The 22602-nt window shown below is 33.1% G+C and overlaps 1 protein-coding gene across 1 annotated transcript; it reads left to right on the top strand.

Annotated features, from left to right (window-relative positions):
- Positions 1 to 363: 363 nt before the first annotated feature.
- LOC115927639 (mucin-20-like) lies at positions 364 to 22150 on the top strand. The gene is made up of 13 exons (XM_030993756.1): positions 364 to 1177; positions 3319 to 3378; positions 4679 to 4750; positions 4954 to 5025; positions 5712 to 5774; positions 9036 to 9092; positions 16849 to 16905; positions 17391 to 17447; positions 17938 to 17994; positions 18484 to 18540; positions 19031 to 19087; positions 19969 to 20025; positions 22136 to 22150. The coding sequence occupies exons 1-13, from the start codon at positions 1094 to 1096 to the stop codon at positions 22148 to 22150; spliced, it is 765 nt and encodes a 254-aa protein (XP_030849616.1). The 5' UTR covers positions 364 to 1093.
- The last annotated feature ends 452 nt before the right edge of the window (positions 22151 to 22602 follow it).

Below are 22602 nucleotides of genomic sequence, written 5' to 3' on the forward strand. Positions count from 1 at the left end.
TAGAGTCTACAGGTACAGGCAGGCGCGTACGCAGGGGGGGGGGGGGGGGGGGGGGTTGGGGTTACCCCCCCCCCTCGAGTTTTTTTTTTTTATGTGTATGCTTTATGTATGTTTTTTGGGAACCCCCCCCCCCCTTGAAAAAAATCCTATTGTGTTTGTATTTTAAAATACGGTAAAGCGCCTTGAGCATGCATCATGTAAAGGCGCTAAATAAATACCAATATGTCTGTATGTATGTATCCTGCGTACGCCACTGGGTACAGGTACATGTATATATATACATTTTAAAAAAAAACAACATTCAAAGTTACACAATCATCAAAGTTGCATAAAGTCACACTACAATTACAAATTGTATTTAATTGAATGGGGCAATAACCTAGTCACTATTCAGAAGAAAGCCTTGAAGTCTCTTTTTGAAAATTTGTATCGATTTACACTGTCTAATATCACTTTAAAGAGAATTCCACAGTTTTGGACCTGTAAAAACAAATGACTTTTGTGCAAAAGATGTACTATTTAATGGTAGATGAAATGAGAGCTCTCCTGACGAGTGAAGTATATGAATCGAATCATTTCTTAGATTTACTTAGTCTTAGGAACATATCATTAAAAGGCAAAGGTAATTGTATAGTATTGAGCTTGCACATCAACTACTACTACTACTAGTAGACTAGAACTCTAACTTAGATCTAGATTTAATCGAGTTTGGACCAAATGGAAATTTTACCAAATTATTGTTATTGTTAGCCTAAATGATCATTAAACCAAAGGATAATTATAAGAAGACGAATTGATTATTAGACTAGGCCTATGGTCGAGACGAATAGTGAATATTTGACCATCTCCAATTAAAGGGATCGAGGCTGATGAACGCATGGCCGGCAAGCATGTGCTGGCCTGTAGGCGCTAAATAATATTATATATCCGTGTGTATTCGCTCGCGCTCGCTCCTTTCTTTCCCAGCTAGTTTAGCCCGGGCTTTTCATTATTCAGTCGAAAAGAGCTACCTAGTAGTACCTAAGCTCGAGTGGTAGCTACTAGCTAGCTATAGGCCTAAGTGATCCAGTAGTAGTGCAGTACCTCAGCAGTGATGGAGGAGATGGAATTGGAAGGAACATCTCCTGAAGGAATGTCATCTTCTGATGAAGGCTGTCAACCTGTGCGCAGGAAAAGGGTATGTAACCGTTACTACTTAGACAATCGACGTCTAGATCTAGGCCAACTGTTAGTAAAGTTAGAAAGTATCGTTAAACTTCATGCAAGGAAACTCAAACTAACTCTCCTTTCACTGTAATTGGCTATTGGGGCTAGATGTACATTAAGTTGATTGTTCTTCATCCTTGTTAAGTTAAGGTTAACCTGGCTGTACGGTAGGCATCTACATGTACTGTACATGTACATCGGTACATGTACATGTAGATCTAACTAAAGTTAGGCCTAGATCTATTTGTTTAGCCATGAGTTAGATTTACTTCCACTTCACTTGAATCTTGATTAGACATAGATCTAAGTTAGGTCTGATCACGATCAGAATATGTAGACATGAATAGTGCATTAGAGGCCCAGGTCGACCTGGCGTGATTAATTATGATCAAAATCATTTTAGGGGATTGGAAAAAAATGCTCATCAGCCCTTCAATTCTCACAATTAACAATATTAACATGCAGGCCCCGCATTAAATTTTTCAAAGTGGGGGGGGGGGGGGGGGGGGGGGGTGGCTCCCATCCCGAGGGGTCACTCCCAACATGGCCACGCACCCGCGTTGATCCAGAAAAAAATGTTGAAAGGGTGTTTGACTTTGAGCAATACAGTGCAGTGGTGTGACGTTTTCCTTAAAAAAGTGTTTTTCCAGCACTGATCACACAAAAAGCAAAAGAAGGGTAGAATCTATACCTTTCAGGTTCACATGTTTCAACGTTAATTTTCTTTAAGAATTAAATCTAGGGTCATTTCAGAAAAGGTGCAATAGTGCAGCGATACGCCATAGGGTCCACGCAATTCAGAGGTTGATGGACATGGGTGTGTAGCATATATGAGAGTAATCCCGGCTCGGGGGGCTAAATTATTTATGATCGGGTAGAGCATATGTGAGCGAAGCGAGTGGAGCGTAAGTTGGCATGGGGTCTAGGGGCCGATCCCCCCTGAAGCTCGGGGGTTTTAGGCATTTCATTTACAGTCAGATGAGCATCCCGACACCTTATTTGTGACACTGGCAAAAAGAAAACTATTTCAAAAAAGTGAGGAGGGAGTGGCTCTAGCCCTCCGCAAATCCACGAGCCTCGACATGTACATGTAGGCTTATTTGCATATTCTTTGCAAGACTGTAAATTTTGGAATTCGTCATTTTCCAATAAACGACTAAAAAGTGATATCATTTAAATCCCGTAAAATCATGTTATTTCAGCAACATTTGTAAATCATGCGCTGGTATCAGTACACTAGTCGTTAGAATGCTTGATAATGTAGATTCAATATAATGCTTAACCAAATTTAATGATTTTTCTGTCTCATTTATCTCAGAAAACAGATACTTTATTGAACTGAAGAAAAAATTGACATGCCTTTAATAATTAAGGAAATCAGAACAAAACAAATTAGAAATTGGACTTGGGTTGATCTTTTCTAGGCGTCATTCACATTTTAGTGTTTGTATTTAAGCTTGTTTATTTTTTCAGTCTACTTAATCAGAAAATAATTTTGAAAATTGACATTGGTGGAGTTGCAAATTCAAACCCATAGAAGAAAAAAACAATTGGGACTTGCTTCCATACAGTTTCTGAGTTTTTCCTTTGATTTTTGTTTTCATCCTCCTATTTTATGAGCACTATCTTTTACTTCTTTGTCTTCTGGTTAACACTAACCCATGTGGGCATGCATTTTATTTGAAACCGTTTTGAGGCAACAAATAAGGCTTTTTTTTTCTCCAAGGATTGATTCACTATTACCGGGTACTACAATTAAATATTTTTGTTTTTAATCTCATACTTAGTGTACATGTAGCTGTAAAATTGGGAACAGTTTTTTATAATGACTGTGCTTATAGTTTGGAAATTTATTAGAACCTAATAAAAGTGGAAATTCAATGTTCTTTAAATATTGATGAGCTTGCCTCATATGGATATTGACATGTTTAATGTTTTTAAGTATATCAGTTGCCCATTTGGATTTGACAAGTTCCTGTGTTGCATCCTGCTTGACCAAACTTCACGAAGTTCATATCAGAACACTGAGAATTTTTGTTTTCTTTTGTAGTGTAGATCTACATCTATACTTCAAAATGCATTAAGTTAAGTTATTGATTCTTTTTTAAATAGGTATCTTCATTGAAGAAAAGAATCAAGCAAAGAGAATGGAGGAGAAGAAAACGAAATAAGGTAAAAAAAAAAATTGTTTACATAGGCTATCATGTAAACATAATAGGCCTACTTGCACATTTAATTCATTTTTACAATAATTTTCCTGGTATCGCATCGCAATTTGCTTTGCATTTTTGCATGACTGCTATACAAAATATCTTTTGTGTAACAGTTTTCTTCCATAGAAATGTACAGAATTTCATTTGAAATATTTATCCATCAGCTGAAATTGCTAATCAAAAAATTTGAGGAAAATTATTCCCTGATGTTGTTTGCATGGACAACATAGGTCCAATAAAACATATCAAGTATGAAGGTAAAAGATAGAAACCAGAATTGTATAAACAGTTACATGTAGGTGAACTCCAATTTGGTTTGATCCGGTGGTAACATAGAATTAGAGATCTTTTGCATAGAACATCAAGTTAACAAAGTTAACATTGCATTCAAGTTTTGCAATGATGTGTACAAAGTGGGAGACTAATGGAAGGTTTAAACTGATCCATTAATGAATGTCTTTTACATTTCTTGGTGAATACTGTACTAGATCAGTTTAATTTTTAACTAATTAGACTACTATTACTAAGATATTGAAATTGTATTCATATTTTTAAACAAAGGCTGTTCTTGAAGGCTTGCTCGACATAGCAGCAAATAATGCAATAATAATTATAATAATGTCAACTTGTAAAGCGCACGTATCCATTCTAAAAGACTGCTCAAGGCGCTCTTGTACAACATCAAAATAATTATACAATATTAAAACTACTACAAAACAAATGGTGCTTATTAAAGTTTCTTCTTAAATATTGCAATTGATGATCTTATTGATTGTCTTATTTCTAATGGTAAAATGTTCCATTGAAACATCCATCACTTTGAATATGTTAGTAATTCAGTCTACTAAAGAGAAATAGTTTGCAATTATAGATTAACTGTCATACTTTGAACAATTTTTTACAAGGTATTTTCCTGTATACATGTAGCTTCAGTTCCATTTTTTCTGGGACTTGCCGTTTTATTAAAATTGCTTGAATTATGTTTGATAAGCGAAAATGTCATTAATTCATGAAATGTTTGCCTTTGATAGACTGCAGGTGTATATCATTTTCTCGTTCAGGCAACTGAGATGATAAAATTGTGAATATGTGTTTCTTTTTATGACTTCTTACTAGTTACGTGGATAATAAAAATGGTCACCCTATGTCATTTTTCCTCCAGAAGTTAATGAGTGCTATTACTTTCCTATCCAAATAATAACAATTGGAAGATACAGGATTAACAAAACTGCATTTCATTGATTACTTCATATTTGTAGGCACATGTCTCTGACGAGGTACCATGCACCTCAAGCAAGGATGATGTATATCAAGAACCACTTCCCCAAACAGTAAGTCTACATGTACATGTATTTAATATTGCTATTAAAATATTTTTTCAACAGTGTCGCATGCCGTAGTTATCTTTTAGAATTGATGTGGTACAGATTACCAAAATATATGTACATTTATGCCAAAAGAGGATTCACACCTATGTAAATGAGGATCGCAAAATGCTGAATTTTGTTCTTCGTTTTGTTCTTCCTATTTGTAGGCATTGGTCTCTGTAGAGGCACCATGCACCTCAAGTCAGCCAGCTGCATATCAAGGATCACTTACCCCAAAAGTAAGTATCTTGTTCTTCAGTGCTTTTAAAGTGTCATTAGTTGCAAATCAATTATTTGTTTTGAATTCCAGGCTGGATTTTATTGTCATATTTGGTCCAATTACTAAATAATTACAATAAAGTAATTCATGTATTACTTTATATTTCACTGGTATATCAATTTATTTATGTATTTGTTTATTTATTTGTTTTAAGAACATATTACATTCATTCAAATTTTGAAAAGAGTAGGGTAATAATGCAACTGTATTTTCCTTGCTGTAATGTATTTCAGAAAACATAATTTTGGCATCTTTATTTAGTAGAGGAAATAAGTTTGATATCATAAGAAACAATTGAAAGTTGATCAATATTCTCACACTAGATAGTGACACCGCAAAGAACAATCTAGTTCTCATTACAACAAGTATTTAAAAAAGTGATATTGATATTATGAGATTTAAAAGTACCAGTATAGGTTACATCGTTGTATATTTTCTTTCTTTTTTTCTGTAAATACCCATATTAGCAGTATAGAGAAAATAATCATTTAAATCTGAGAGTCTGTTTCAGTGTTTACATTAGAGCATGGTAGATTGGATGCAATTTGTGATGTACTTAGGAGCTATTTGGATTCAACATTGATATGTTCCATTCTCTGACAAAGCAAGTTGATGATTTAACTTTTGTTGTTGTCTTCTTTTCAGGAGAATCCATCAGAAAAGAAAAGGAGAAAGCAAAGAGAGAGGAGAAGAAGAAAGCGTAATGTGGTAATGATAATTTTTTAATAGACCAGCATGGCTAATTTATAAATCAGTGGTACTCATGAAATGTTTACGTATTTAAAAAGATGAAAGAGAAATAGGGTAACGATAGCTTTATTGATAAATCCATGAAAGTACTCATGAAAGTTAATAGGGGAGAAGAAAAAAAAACTCCATCCAGTAATACCATTGGTCTCTTGTAACTAAACATTAAGAATCAATGAATTTGTTTGACTTTTAAATCTTTGACTTGCATTAAATTCTTTAGGTAATGCAAGATGTCCCTGATAAAGTTTTGATTAGAACAGGCAAGAAGCTTGACAGATCTTTTATGCTCTTTGAATTTTTTTTTTGGCTGACCATACGTCACAACAAATATTAATAGAAGATTGATGGAATTTTCCCCATCCCATGCTTGACTACTAAATTTGCTCTAAAATTAGAACTGGAACATTCGATCACACCACAAAGAACTTTTACACATGAAATGTGATCAACTCTAAAGATCAAAGTGAGATGATCATTAGTTTCGTGAGCAGAAGGTCATAATTTTAGATATTTTTGATAGAAATACCATTAATGGGTGTACAAAAACCTATTAGAAATGATATAGTTATGAATTTTTAAAGATGTGATCATCAAACAGAAATTGGCAACCTTGCGACATATCTTGCGAGCTCCCCTCCAATTTTCACCTTTACTAAAAAAACTACCAACATTTTCTGTCACAGACTTATGGGTGAGTTGCCGATTTTTCTTGTGATTTTTAAGGTTTTTCATGTAATCAAAAATTCATAATTATTAATTTTTGGAGTAGACTTGCCCTTTAAACTGTCTATCAGGGTTGATATGGTATTAAGGGGTGGCAATGGAGAGTGCCAGTGACTTGGGGTGAGCCTATAGAGTGGTAAAGTGTGACGTCATCAAAAATCTATTTTTAGAATTTTTTTCTTTTTTTTCTTCTTTTTCCAAAAGAGCATCAAAAATAATGTCCAAATATCGAAAATCAATTGGATATTTCTAGTATTGGCTGAGATATGAGCATCTGAATAAATATATTTCCTATAGGAAATCAGTGTTAATTTGCTCTGGTTCATAATGTTATGAACCAGAGCAATGTAACACTGAGTTCCTATAGGAAATATATTTATTCAGATGGTCATTTCTCAGCCAATACTTTATACGGTAATACAAAGTTTTGGTATGGGGTCGTGAATTTGGTTTATATGAACATATTGGAAGCATATCCTACAATATTCAGTAATCGTTGGTCGCGGTTGAAATCGAGTCTAAAGTGATGAAATTGTAAATAATAAACTCTGTATGTTGTATAGCTCCCTCTCAAGTTCAAGATATTAATTTTGATATAAAACAATGTTTCTTGACTAAAATAGACCAATTGGGTATTTTTGTTTGGAAATTAGCCTATATATCTACATATTCTGAGATTTTTATGGTTGCAGCTACCATTGTATGGCCGTAGGCACTATTTGAAATTTTGATATTCAATATTTTATGGGCTAAATTTTTGTAGTGCTTCTAATACAACTACATGGACATACAAATGCATCAAAATTGTAAAGAATCTCTATCCAGCCAATTTTTCAGAATTGCCAAAAACTTTCTATTACCTTTAACATATATTGGTTATCAACATTAGGACATCATTTTTAAAGCTTTTTCGGAAAATGAAGAAAAAAATTGAGAAATCCTTAAAATAGATTGTTATGATGTCACAGCTTCGTTACTCAATGAGTCATAGTTCTTGGAATGTCATTACTTGAAGTTATAACTCTCTGGGATGGTCATCAATGGTCAAATGTTTATAACAAGATAATGGGGTCAGTGTCTATAAATAATTGGGTAATGTCTAGGGATAATGGGGTTCTGTTTTAGATCATGGATTGTGGGTGAAGGTGAATGACTGGGAGGGAGATATAGGAGTTATCCATTACCATACATGCCAATTGTTCAGATTAAAGAGGAACATTCCTCTTTTTGGGAGAAGATAATTATCATTTTAATGCAGGTGTTCCTCTTCCTGTACAAATTTGTGTAGCATTTGTATATGAGAGTAATCCCGGCTCGGGGGGCTAAATTATTTATGATCAGGTAGAGCATATGTGAGCGAAGCGAGTGGAGCGTAAGTTGGCATGGGGTCTAGGGGCCGAACCCCCCTGAAGCTCAGGGGTTTTAGGCATTTCATTTACAGTCAGATGAGCATCCCGACACCTGATTTGTGACACTGGCAAAAAGAAAACTATTTCGAAATTCCTCTTCCTGTACAAATTTGTCTGTAGTATTGAATAGGAGAGTTAGGATTGTTACATCAATGTTAATGTTAACCCTGTTAATTCTTAATGTTTTTTATACAGTGTGAGTCAAAAAAAGTTTACACCTAGAAAATTGCTATTTAAAAAAAAAAATCATCTTTGAACAGTAAATTATTATACATCTTATGAAAGAGTGTTATATCCCAAATCATTTGGTACCATTTTTGTGTTGTATGTATTCATGCTAGGATGAACAGGAGGCATTGTTTGCGAGAGTGCAAAAATCGACTTGCGCCAAAGTTGATTATGTGATGTTTGAATAAACAATTGGGATTTGGGTATTAATTCAGTCTTTGGAGATCCAAATAACATCCCTAACAAAATTAATCATGCCTCACATATCAAATATTGAATATCAACAAACATTTGTGCGCATGTTTGTGGGTGTGTGTGACTTTGCCCTTTGCAAACAGCATATGCAATGCATTTCATTTGATACATTCAATAATTATTCTCTCACTCCGCTAATCTCAACATAATACATACTGTAGGCATCACTTTGGCGCAAGTCGATTTTTGCACTCTCACAAACAATGACTCCTGTTCATCCAAGCGTGAACACATACCACACAAAAATGATACCAAATGATTTGGGATAAAACACTCTTTCATGAGATTTTTAATAATTTACTGTTCATAGATGATTTTTAAAATAATTAGCAATTTTCTAGGTGTAAACGTTTTTTTTACTCGCACTGTATAATTGTTTTGACAATTCACCTAGCTTGTTCAACCATACTGATAAAGATTCCTTAAAGAACAGTGTGACTTTCAGTCTCTCTCTCTCTCTCTTTCTTGAATTGCATTCTGTTTTCAAAAGTGACATCTTCCCTCAGAAAATTCAAATTAAAGACATGATTTTAGAGCTTTTATAATTGATATACTTAATGTTAAATGAAATGTATTTTACTGAATTCTTGTTTCTTTGTTGTAGGCTAATTTGCTGACTGATGAGACATCAGACACTTCTCAAGGACCCCTTCCTCAAACAGTATGTTAATTTTTGTTCTATTCAATTATTTGTCTACATTTTTGGCATATTATATTGACATTCAAGATAGATAGTTGTTACTACAATGAATGTAAATACATTTATGTGAGCATTGTAGAATTAGTGATCGAGACCATTGCACTGATTAAGTATTGTTTTTACTAGCCTTAACTTTGCAAATGATCTTTGGATTGCTTGCATGATTTCCAGTCCAATGTCATCCTCATGCTTTATATGCACAGCTTTCAGTGACTGTTGATCTAAATATACTAGCTGCAGTCTCCCATATCATCGTGTTTCTTGAAAATATGTGTGAATTTAGACTAGTTTTCAGGTTCCCATGATTTTTTTTTTAGGTGTGTTGGAAAACTGACATCTTCCCTCAGAAAATTCAAATTAAAGACATGATTTTTAAAGCTTTTATAATTGATATACTTAATGTTAAATGACCCGAGGGGTCACTCCCAACATGGCCACGCACCCGCGTTGATCCAGAAAAAAATGTTGAAAGGGTGTTTGACTTTGAGCAATACAGTGCAGTGGTGTGACGTTTTCCTTAAAAAAGTGTTTTTCCAGCACTGATCACACAAAAAGCAAAAGAAGGGTAGAATCTATACCTTTCAGGTTCACATGTTTCAACGTTAATTTTCTTTAAGAATTAAATCTAGGGTCATTTCAGAAAAGGTGCAATAGTGCAGCGATACGCCATAGGGTCCACGCAATTCAGAGGTTGATGGACATGGGTGTGTAGCATATATGAGAGTAATCCCGGCTCGGGGGGCTAAATTATTTATGATCGGGTAGAGCATATGTGAGCGAAGCGAGTGGAGCGTAAGTTGGCATGGGGTCTAGGGGCCGATCCCCCCTGAAGCTCGGGGGTTTTAGGCATTTCATTTACAGTCAGATGAGCATCCCGACACCTTATTTGTGACACTGGCAAAAAGAAAACTATTTCAAAAAAGTGAGGAGGGAGTGGCTCTAGCCCTCCGCAAATCCACGAGCCTCGACATGTACATGTAGGCTTATTTGCATATTCTTTGCAAGACTGTAAATTTTGGAATTCGTCATTTTCCAATAAACGACTAAAAAGTGATATCATTTAAATCCCGTAAAATCATGTTATTTCAGCAACATTTGTAAATCATGCGCTGGTATCAGTACACTAGTCGTTAGAATGCTTGATAATGTAGATTCAATATAATGCTTAACCAAATTTAATGATTTTTCTGTCTCATTTATCTCAGAAAACAGATACTTTATTGAACTGAAGAAAAAATTGACATGCCTTTAATAATTAAGGAAATCAGAACAAAACAAATTAGAAATTGGACTTGGGTTGATCTTTTCTAGGCGTCATTCACATTTTAGTGTTTGTATTTAAGCTTGTTTATTTTTTCAGTCTACTTAATCAGAAAATAATTTTGAAAATTGACATTGGTGGAGTTGCAAATTCAAACCCATAGAAGAAAAAAACAATTGGGACTTGCTTCCATACAGTTTCTGAGTTTTTCCTTTGATTTTTGTTTTCATCCTCCTATTTTATGAGCACTATCTTTTACTTCTTTGTCTTCTGGTTAACACTAACCCATGTGGGCATGCATTTTATTTGAAACCGTTTTGAGGCAACAAATAAGGCTTTTTTTTTCTCCAAGGATTGATTCACTATTACCGGGTACTACAATTAAATATTTTTGTTTTTAATCTCATACTTAGTGTACATGTAGCTGTAAAATTGGGAACAGTTTTTTATAATGACTGTGCTTATAGTTTGGAAATTTATTAGAACCTAATAAAAGTGGAAATTCAATGTTCTTTAAATATTGATGAGCTTGCCTCATATGGATATTGACATGTTTAATGTTTTTAAGTATATCAGTTGCCCATTTGGATTTGACAAGTTCCTGTGTTGCATCCTGCTTGACCAAACTTCACGAAGTTCATATCAGAACACTGAGAATTTTTGTTTTCTTTTGTAGTGTAGATCTACATCTATACTTCAAAATGCATTAAGTTAAGTTATTGATTCTTTTTTAAATAGGTATCTTCATTGAAGAAAAGAATCAAGCAAAGAGAATGGAGGAGAAGAAAACGAAATAAGGTAAAAAAAAAAATTGTTTACATAGGCTATCATGTAAACATAATAGGCCTACTTGCACATTTAATTCATTTTTACAATAATTTTCCTGGTATCGCATCGCAATTTGCTTTGCATTTTTGCATGACTGCTATACAAAATATCTTTTGTGTAACAGTTTTCTTCCATAGAAATGTACAGAATTTCATTTGAAATATTTATCCATCAGCTGAAATTGCTAATCAAAAAATTTGAGGAAAATTATTCCCTGATGTTGTTTGCATGGACAACATAGGTCCAATAAAACATATCAAGTATGAAGGTAAAAGATAGAAACCAGAATTGTATAAACAGTTACATGTAGGTGAACTCCAATTTGGTTTGATCCGGTGGTAACATAGAATTAGAGATCTTTTGCATAGAACATCAAGTTAACAAAGTTAACATTGCATTCAAGTTTTGCAATGATGTGTACAAAGTGGGAGACTAATGGAAGGTTTAAACTGATCCATTAATGAATGTCTTTTACATTTCTTGGTGAATACTGTACTAGATCAGTTTAATTTTTAACTAATTAGACTACTATTACTAAGATATTGAAATTGTATTCATATTTTTAAACAAAGGCTGTTCTTGAAGGCTTGCTCGACATAGCAGCAAATAATGCAATAATAATTATAATAATGTCAACTTGTAAAGCGCACGTATCCATTCTAAAAGACTGCTCAAGGCGCTCTTGTACAACATCAAAATAATTATACAATATTAAAACTACTACAAAACAAATGGTGCTTATTAAAGTTTCTTCTTAAATATTGCAATTGATGATCTTATTGATTGTCTTATTTCTAATGGTAAAATGTTCCATTGAAACATCCATCACTTTGAATATGTTAGTAATTCAGTCTACTAAAGAGAAATAGTTTGCAATTATAGATTAACTGTCATACTTTGAACAATTTTTTACAAGGTATTTTCCTGTATACATGTAGCTTCAGTTCCATTTTTTCTGGGACTTGCCGTTTTATTAAAATTGCTTGAATTATGTTTGATAAGCGAAAATGTCATTAATTCATGAAATGTTTGCCTTTGATAGACTGCAGGTGTATATCATTTTCTCGTTCAGGCAACTGAGATGATAAAATTGTGAATATGTGTTTCTTTTTATGACTTCTTACTAGTTACGTGGATAATAAAAATGGTCACCCTATGTCATTTTTCCTCCAGAAGTTAATGAGTGCTATTACTTTCCTATCCAAATAATAACAATTGGAAGATACAGGATTAACAAAACTGCATTTCATTGATTACTTCATATTTGTAGGCACATGTCTCTGACGAGGTACCATGCACCTCAAGCAAGGATGATGTATATCAAGAACCACTTCCCCAAACAGTAAGTCTACATGTACATGTATTTAATATTGCTATTAAAATATTTTTTCAACAGTGTCGCATGCCGTAGTTATCTTTTAGAATTGATGTGGTACAGATTACCAAAATATATGTACATTTATGCCAAAAGAGGATTCACACCTATGTAAATGAGGATCGCAAAATGCTGAATTTTGTTCTTCGTTTTGTTCTTCCTATTTGTAGGCATTGGTCTCTGTAGAGGCACCATGCACCTCAAGTCAGCCAGCTGCATATCAAGGATCACTTACCCCAAAAGTAAGTATCTTGTTCTTCAGTGCTTTTAAAGTGTCATTAGTTGCAAATCAATTATTTGTTTTGAATTCCAGGCTGGATTTTATTGTCATATTTGGTCCAATTACTAAATAATTACAATAAAGTAATTCATGTATTACTTTATATTTCACTGGTATATCAATTTATTTATGTATTTGTTTATTTATTTGTTTTAAGAACATATTACATTCATTCAAATTTTGAAAAGAGTAGGGTAATAATGCAACTGTATTTTCCTTGCTGTAATGTATTTCAGAAAACATAATTTTGGCATCTTTATTTAGTAGAGGAAATAAGTTTGATATCATAAGAAACAATTGAAAGTTGATCAATATTCTCACACTAGATAGTGACACCGCAAAGAACAATCTAGTTCTCATTACAACAAGTATTTAAAAAAGTGATATTGATATTATGAGATTTAAAAGTACCAGTATAGGTTACATCGTTGTATATTTTCTTTCTTTTTTTCTGTAAATACCCATATTAGCAGTATAGAGAAAATAATCATTTAAATCTGAGAGTCTGTTTCAGTGTTTACATTAGAGCATGGTAGATTGGATGCAATTTGTGATGTACTTAGGAGCTATTTGGATTCAACATTGATATGTTCCATTCTCTGACAAAGCAAGTTGATGATTTAACTTTTGTTGTTGTCTTCTTTTCAGGAGAATCCATCAGAAAAGAAAAGGAGAAAGCAAAGAGAGAGGAGAAGAAGAAAGCGTAATGTGGTAATGATAATTTTTTAATAGACCAGCATGGCTAATTTATAAATCAGTGGTACTCATGAAATGTTTACGTATTTAAAAAGATGAAAGAGAAATAGGGTAACGATAGCTTTATTGATAAATCCATGAAAGTACTCATGAAAGTTAATAGGGGAGAAGAAAAAAAAAACTCCATCCAGTAATACCATTGGTCTCTTGTAACTAAACATTAAGAATCAATGAATTTGTTTGACTTTTAAATCTTTGACTTGCATTAAATTCTTTAGGTAATGCAAGATGTCCCTGATAAAGTTTTGATTAGAACAGGCAAGAAGCTTGACAGATCTTTTATGCTCTTTGAATTTTTTTTTTGGCTGACCATACGTCACAACAAATATTAATAGAAGATTGATGGAATTTTCCCCATCCCATGCTTGACTACTAAATTTGCTCTAAAATTAGAACTGGAACATTCGATCACACCACAAAGAACTTTTACACATGAAATGTGATCAACTCTAAAGATCAAAGTGAGATGATCATTAGTTTCGTGAGCAGAAGGTCATAATTTTAGATATTTTTGATAGAAATACCATTAATGGGTGTACAAAAACCTATTAGAAATGATATAGTTATGAATTTTTAAAGATGTGATCATCAAACAGAAATTGGCAACCTTGCGACATATCTTGCGAGCTCCCCTCCAATTTTCACCTTTACTAAAAAAACTACCAACATTTTCTGTCACAGACTTATGGGTGAGTTGCCGATTTTTCTTGTGATTTTTAAGGTTTTTCATGTAATCAAAAATTCATAATTATTAATTTTTGGAGTAGACTTGCCCTTTAAACTGTCTATCAGGGTTGATATGGTATTAAGGGGTGGCAATGGAGAGTGCCAGTGACTTGGGGTGAGCCTATAGAGTGGTAAAGTGTGACGTCATCAAAAATCTATTTTTAGAATTTTTTTCTTTTTTTTCTTCTTTTTCCAAAAGAGCATCAAAAATAATGTCCAAATATCGAAAATCAATTGGATATTTCTAGTATTGGCTGAGATATGAGCATCTGAATAAATATATTTCCTATAGGAAATCAGTGTTAATTTGCTCTGGTTCATAATGTTATGAACCAGAGCAATGTAACACTGAGTTCCTATAGGAAATATATTTATTCAGATGGTCATTTCTCAGCCAATACTTTATACGGTAATACAAAGTTTTGGTATGGGGTCGTGAATTTGGTTTATATGAACATATTGGAAGCATATCCTACAATATTCAGTAATCGTTGGTCGCGGTTGAAATCGAGTCTAAAGTGATGAAATTGTAAATAATAAACTCTGTATGTTGTATAGCTCCCTCTCAAGTTCAAGATATTAATTTTGATATAAAACAATGTTTCTTGACTAAAATAGACCAATTGGGTATTTTTGTTTGGAAATTAGCCTATATATCTACATATTCTGAGATTTTTATGGTTGCAGCTACCATTGTATGGCCGTAGGCACTATTTGAAATTTTGATATTCAATATTTTATGGGCTAAATTTTTGTAGTGCTTCTAATACAACTACATGGACATACAAATGCATCAAAATTGTAAAGAATCTCTATCCAGCCAATTTTTCAGAATTGCCAAAAACTTTCTATTACCTTTAACATATATTGGTTATCAACATTAGGACATCATTTTTAAAGCTTTTTCGGAAAATGAAGAAAAAAATTGAGAAATCCTTAAAATAGATTGTTATGATGTCACAGCTTCGTTACTCAATGAGTCATAGTTCTTGGAATGTCATTACTTGAAGTTATAACTCTCTGGGATGGTCATCAATGGTCAAATGTTTATAACAAGATAATGGGGTCAGTGTCTATAAATAATTGGGTAATGTCTAGGGATAATGGGGTTCTGTTTTAGATCATGGATTGTGGGTGAAGGTGAATGACTGGGAGGGAGATATAGGAGTTATCCATTACCATACATGCCAATTGTTCAGATTAAAGAGGAACATTCCTCTTTTTGGGAGAAGATAATTATCATTTTAATGCAGGTGTTCCTCTTCCTGTACAAATTTGTGTAGCATTTGTATATGAGAGTAATCCCGGCTCGGGGGGCTAAATTATTTATGATCAGGTAGAGCATATGTGAGCGAAGCGAGTGGAGCGTAAGTTGGCATGGGGTCTAGGGGCCGAACCCCCCTGAAGCTCAGGGGTTTTAGGCATTTCATTTACAGTCAGATGAGCATCCCGACACCTGATTTGTGACACTGGCAAAAAGAAAACTATTTCGAAATTCCTCTTCCTGTACAAATTTGTCTGTAGTATTGAATAGGAGAGTTAGGATTGTTACATCAATGTTAATGTTAACCCTGTTAATTCTTAATGTTTTTTATACAGTGTGAGTCAAAAAAAGTTTACACCTAGAAAATTGCTATTTAAAAAAAAAAATCATCTTTGAACAGTAAATTATTATACATCTTATGAAAGAGTGTTATATCCCAAATCATTTGGTACCATTTTTGTGTTGTATGTATTCATGCTAGGATGAACAGGAGGCATTGTTTGCGAGAGTGCAAAAATCGACTTGCGCCAAAGTTGATTATGTGATGTTTGAATAAACAATTGGGATTTGGGTATTAATTCAGTCTTTGGAGATCCAAATAACATCCCTAACAAAATTAATCATGCCTCACATATCAAATATTGAATATCAACAAACATTTGTGCGCATGTTTGTGGGTGTGTGTGACTTTGCCCTTTGCAAACAGCATATGCAATGCATTTCATTTGATACATTCAATAATTATTCTCTCACTCCGCTAATCTCAACATAATACATACTGTAGGCATCACTTTGGCGCAAGTCGATTTTTGCACTCTCACAAACAATGACTCCTGTTCATCCAAGCGTGAACACATACCACACAAAAATGATACCAAATGATTTGGGATAAAACACTCTTTCATGAGATTTTTAATAATTTACTGTTCATAGATGATTTTTAAAATAATTAGCAATTTTCTAGGTGTAAACGTTTTTTTTACTCGCACTGTATAATTGTTTTGACAATTCACCTAGCTTGTTCAACCATACTGATAAAGATTCCTTAAAGAACAGTGTGACTTTCAGTCTCTCTCTCTCTCTCTTTCTTGAATTGCATTCTGTTTTCAAAAGTGACATCTTCCCTCAGAAAATTCAAATTAAAGACATGATTTTAGAGCTTTTATAATTGATATACTTAATGTTAAATGAAATGTATTTTACTGAATTCTTGTTTCTTTGTTGTAGGCTAATTTGCTGACTGATGAGACATCAGACACTTCTCAAGGACCCCTTCCTCAAACAGTATGTTAATTTTTGTTCTATTCAATTATTTGTCTACATTTTTGGCATATTATATTGACATTCAAGATAGATAGTTGTTACTACAATGAATGTAAATACATTTATGTGAGCATTGTAGAATTAGTGATCGAGACCATTGCACTGATTAAGTATTGTTTTTACTAGCCTTAACTTTGCAAATGATCTTTGGATTGCTTGCATGATTTCCAGTCCAATGTCATCCTCATGCTTTATATGCACAGCTTTCAGTGACTGTTGATCTAAATATACTAGCTGCAGTCTCCCATATCATCGTGTTTCTTGAAAATATGTGTGAATTTAGACTAGTTTTCAGGTTCCCATGATTTTTTTTTTAGGTGTGTTGGAAAACTGACATCTTCCCTCAGAAAATTCAAATTAAAGACATGATTTTTAAAGCTTTTATAATTGATATACTTAATGTTAAATGAAATGTATTTTACTGAATTCTTGTTTCTTTGTTGTAGGCTAATTTGCTGACTGATGAGACACCAGACACTTCTCAAGGACCCCTTCCTCAAACAGTAAGTTTATTTTTGTTCTACGGTATTCAATTATTTGTCTACATTTTTGGCATATTATATTGACATTCAAGATAGATAGTTGTTACTACAATGAATGTAAATACATTTATGTGAGCATTGTAGAATTAGTGATCGAGACCATTGCACTGATTAAGTATTGTTTTTACTAGCCTTAACTTTGCAAATGATCTTTGGATTGCTTGCATGATTTCCAGTCCAATGTCATCCTCATGCTTTATATGCACAGCTTTCAGTGACTGTTGATCTAAATATACTAGCTGCAGTCTCCCATATCATCGTGTTTCTTGAAAATATGTGTGAATTTAGACTAGTTTTCAGGTTCCCATGATTTTTTTTTTAGGTGTGTTGGAAAACTGACATCTTCCCTCAGAAAATTCAAATTAAAGACATGATTTTTAAAGCTTTTATAATTGATATACTTAATGTTAAATGAAATGTATTTTACTGAATTCTTGTTTCTTTGTTGTAGGCTAATTTGCTGACTGATGAGACACCAGACACTTCTCAAGGACCCCTTCCTCAAACAGTAAGTTTATTTTTGTTCTACGGTATTCAATTATTTGTCTACATTTTTGGCATATTATATTGACATTCAAGATAGATAGTTGTTACTACAATGAATGTAAATACATTTATGTGAGCATTGTAGAATTAGTGATCGAGACCATTGCACTGATTAAGTATTGTTTTTACTAGCCTTAACTTTGCAAATGATCTTTGGATTGCTTGCATGATTTCCAGTCCAATGTCATCCTCATGCTTTATATGCACAGCTTTCAGTGACTGTTGATCTAAATATACTAGCTGCAGTCTCCCATATCATCGTGTTTCTTGAAAATATGTGTGAATTTAGACTAGTTTTCAGGTTCCCATGATTTTTTTTTAGGTGTGTTGGAAAACTGACATCTTCCCTCAGAAAATTCAAATTAAAGACATGATTTTTAAAGCTTTTATGATTGATATACTTAATGTTAAATGAAATGTATTTTACTGAATTCTTGTTTCTTTGTTGTAGGCTAATTTGCTGACTGATGAGACACCAGACACTTCTCAAGGACCCCTTCCTCAAACAGTAAGTTTATTTTTGTTCTACGGTATTCAATTATTTGTCTACATTTATGGCATATTATATTGACATTCAAGATAGATAGTTGTTACTACAATGAATGTAAATACATTTATGTGAGCATTGTAGAATTAGTGATCGAGACCATTGCACTGATTAAGTATTGTTTTTACTAGCCTTAACTTTGCAAATGATCTTTGGATTGCTTGCATGATTTCCAGTCCAATGTCATCCTCATGCTTTATATGCACAGCTTTCAGTGACTGTTGATCTAAATATACTAGCTGCAGTCTCCCATATCATCGTGTTTCTTGAAAATATGTGTGAATTTAGACTAGTTTTCAGGTTCCCATGATTTTTTTTTTAGGTGTGTTGGAAAACTGACATCTTCCCTCAGAAAATTCAAATTAAAGACATGATTTTTAAAGCTTTTATGATTGATATACTTAATGTTAAATGAAATGTATTTTACTGAATTCTTGTTTCTTTGTTGTAGGCTAATTTGCTGACTGATGAGACACCAGACACTTCTCAAGGACCCCCGACTCAAACAGTAAGTTTATTTTTGTTCTACGGTATTCAATTATTTGTCTACATTTTTGGCATATTATATTGACATTCAAGATAGATAGTTGTTACTACAATGAATGTAAATACATTTATGTGAGCATTGTAGAATTAGTGATCGAGACCATTGCACTGATTAAGTATTGTTTTTACTAGCCTTAACTTTGCAAATGATCTTTGGATTGCTTGCATGATTTCCAGTCCAATGTCATCCTCATGCTTTATATGCACAGCTTTCAGTGACTGTTGATCTAAATATACTAGCTGCAGTATCCCATATCATCGTGTTTCTTGAAAATATGTGTGAATTTAGACTAGTTTTCAGGTTCCCATGATTTTTTTTTTAGGTGTGTTGGAAAACTGACATCTTCCCTCAGAAAATTCAAATTAAAGACATGATTTTTAAAGCTTTTATAATTGATATACTTAAAGAGAAGGTTGAGTTCTGGGAAGAGGTGAACAATAATTTGTGAGCGTTACTCATTCTTATTATGCAAGTGTGGAAGAACATCAGATAAGACATGTTCCCTGAAAAGCATGGCTCTTCAAATGCCTTCATATTCTAAATATGTCATGTAACATCGTAAAACTCGGGGGTGGGATTTTTACGCCACGTGTTCGTGTAGTCCCATATACATAATTCTGTGTACAGTGTTTGTAACTTTACCAAGACTTGGCCAAATTTCTTACAATTTTGATGATTCCAGAACCTTGCAATACACAGAAATTCTTATATGCTAGATGATCAACCTTTTCTGGTCGGTTCCACACCGTTTCTTTCACAATGCAATCGCATGACCAGAACTCAACTTCATCTTTAATGTTAAATGAAATGTATTTTACTGAATTCTTGTTTCTTTGTTGTAGGCTAATTTGCTGACTGATGAGACACCAGACACTTCTCAAGGACCCCTTCCTCAAACAGTAAGTTTATTTTTGTTCTACGGTATTCAATTATTTGTCTACATTTTTGGCATATTATATTGACATTCAAGATAGATAGTTGTTACTACAATGAATGTAAATACATTTATGTGAGCATTGTAGAATTAGTGATCGAGACCATTGCACTGATTAAGTATTGTTTTTACTAGCCTTAACTTTGCAAATGATCTTTGGATTGCTTGCATGATTTCCAGTTCCAAGTCTGCTATTTTTACGGTGAAAAATATATAGAGGAAAAATTGAATTCAATATTTTTAAATACTTAAATATAATTGTACATTAGCAAATTATGGTAAGCATTATTAGGCGGTGTCACACCTAGGCCAAAAATACGGATTTTAGTTATCCTATTAATTGCTGTCTTTCATCAATTATCCCATCAAAAATCCTCTAACGAAGCAAGAAAATTCTCCCTTGAAAGGATTTTTCAAGGGATTTTTCTGTGTGACACCACCTATTGAGAAGAAATATATACCTTTTTTTGTAAAGAATGTACAAAAAGAAAAATTGTATTTTTGATACAGAAAGAGGTATACATTTAGGTAAAGAAAGAAATATAATTAGGAATGTGCAATTAGGACTATGGTCTATTGATATAAAAAAAAAGACACAATTATTTCTACATTTAAGTGTTTGCACCTGAAACTGGGTGGTTACCTGTTTTCCGCGATAGGATAGTAGAATATTGATGTTTTGGAGACTTAATTAGAATGGATGGATGGATGGAATTTATACATGTACTATATTGTATAGCTTTCTTTCTTGATTTGGCTTTGTTTGGCAATCAGTCACAGTTGACTATTTAATGAATTATTTATATACATGTATATTTATACATACATGTAAGTACAATTACATGACTATTTTTAGGATTCTTTCTCTTTCCATCCCCTTTCCTTCTGCTTATTTTCATTTATATTCTTTTTTTTTTAAATAGAAAATGATATAAATTAATAAATTTGGAAAGAGACGGCCTAGCAAGTTGTACATAATTGTGTTTATGCGTGCATGCGTGCTAAAATATCCCCTCTGTATGCACATGTGTACTTCGCACTCAACCCCACCCTTTACAAAATGCCATCTGCCATCTTACCAGTCTTTGAGGTACATTTTGCAGAATTTCGGTTTTAAACCTAGGTCACTCCGGCTTTAAACCTAGGTCACTCCGGCATAGGTGAGGGGGTGCCAGCTGGCATGTGATGATGGGGGTGATCACAGAATTATTAGAAAATTTAAATGGTCAAATTATTTACAAGTATTGTGGGCTTTATTGGTGAAAGAAAAAGGAAAAGAGAAGATAAGAAGGGGGGGGGGGGGGAATAAGTGTTTTGATACAGCCGTTTTGTTCTTAAAACAAAGCGAACTATTGCTTTTTGTTTAATTATTTCTGAAACTTTAAGTAGTGTCGTGATTTCCTGTGGATGTATAGTTTCTACGAGTAACATAGCTCTTTCTATAATGTACTTTGGGCATTCAGTGAGAAAGTGTTTTAAATTTTCAATACGTCCTATGCAGTTATTGCAATGGCCTGTCGAGTGTATATTCAATCTGAAGAGATATACATGTAAGTTCAAACCTATCACTCCTATTCTTAATCTATGGAGGTGGTGTTTACTTTAGGCTTAGCTCAAGGAGTGGTGAAAGTCAAATGGGGGTTTCAATTTATTGAGTATTCGTCATGTGAACAAGGAAAAAGTTATTAAAGCAGAAAAAATAGTTATAATTCCTTATTTGATCTGTCCGTGATTTCCTTTCCTTCTTATAATTACAAAATTAGACACAATTTTCTGTTTGTGTAGAACATTCTTCCTGCCCATTTTCAGGAATTACCCTTTTTTAACACTATTATTTGGTGAAAATCAGTATATTTTAATGATTATATTAACAAAATATGATAAATATGGATGTAAGTGTATAACATACTGTTTATGTCACAAGAAGAAAAAAAATGGATTCCTAAATAGAATGAAGTTATTTCAAAAGCATTATTAATTAAGCTCTCTTTTGCCACTTCACAAGTAATAATTATTTCAGGTTGAGAAATCACAATTAATAATAATTTCAATGTGTCTTTCTTTTGTCATGCCAGAATCACTTCGCATGAATGAGATGACTTCTTTGATGGAAGCAAATTGTGTGTTTCTTTTAATTTATATTAGAATTTCTTCAAACCAACCTCCTGAAAAATGATGTTTTATTCTTCAGACGAGTGTTTGACAACAATGACTTAAGATTTTACTCATTCACCTTTGAATTTATTATCATTATTTATTGTTTTTTAAATAAAAAAATATCAAGCCATTTTATAGTATTATAATAATTCATATTAAGATGTAGTAAATATATTTGTACATAATCCACTTGTAATTCTCAAATACAATGGACAGGAAGAAATAAATGGAAATGGAAATGAAAAGTCAAGGAAAATAACTTTAATAATCGCCCAGTGTACAAACTTAACTTTGAAAGAAAATCATATATGGTATATTCCCAGGAACTGGTGCTCAAATAAAACTTTTACAAATCTTGCACTTCCTGCATGCATATTCTCTTGGT

This window comes from Strongylocentrotus purpuratus, unplaced genomic scaffold (genome assembly GCF_000002235.5).
Source record: "Strongylocentrotus purpuratus isolate Spur 01 unplaced genomic scaffold, Spur_5.0 spur5_scaffold_20, whole genome shotgun sequence".
Lineage (NCBI taxonomy): Eukaryota > Metazoa > Echinodermata > Echinoidea > Camarodonta > Strongylocentrotidae > Strongylocentrotus > Strongylocentrotus purpuratus.

Excerpts from the sequence above, each read along its gene's own strand:
- LOC115927639 (XM_030993756.1), top strand. The coding sequence starts at position 1,094 with ATGGAGGAGATGGAATTGGAAGGAACATCTCCTGAAGGAATGTCATCT. Across the intron at positions 5,026-5,711 it reads AAGGATCACTTACCCCAAAA|GAGAATCCATCAGAAAAGAA; the intron begins GTAAGTATCTTG and ends TCTTCTTTTCAG. Across the intron at positions 17,995-18,483 it reads AAGGACCCCTTCCTCAAACA|GCTAATTTGCTGACTGATGA; the intron begins GTAAGTTTATTT and ends TCTTTGTTGTAG.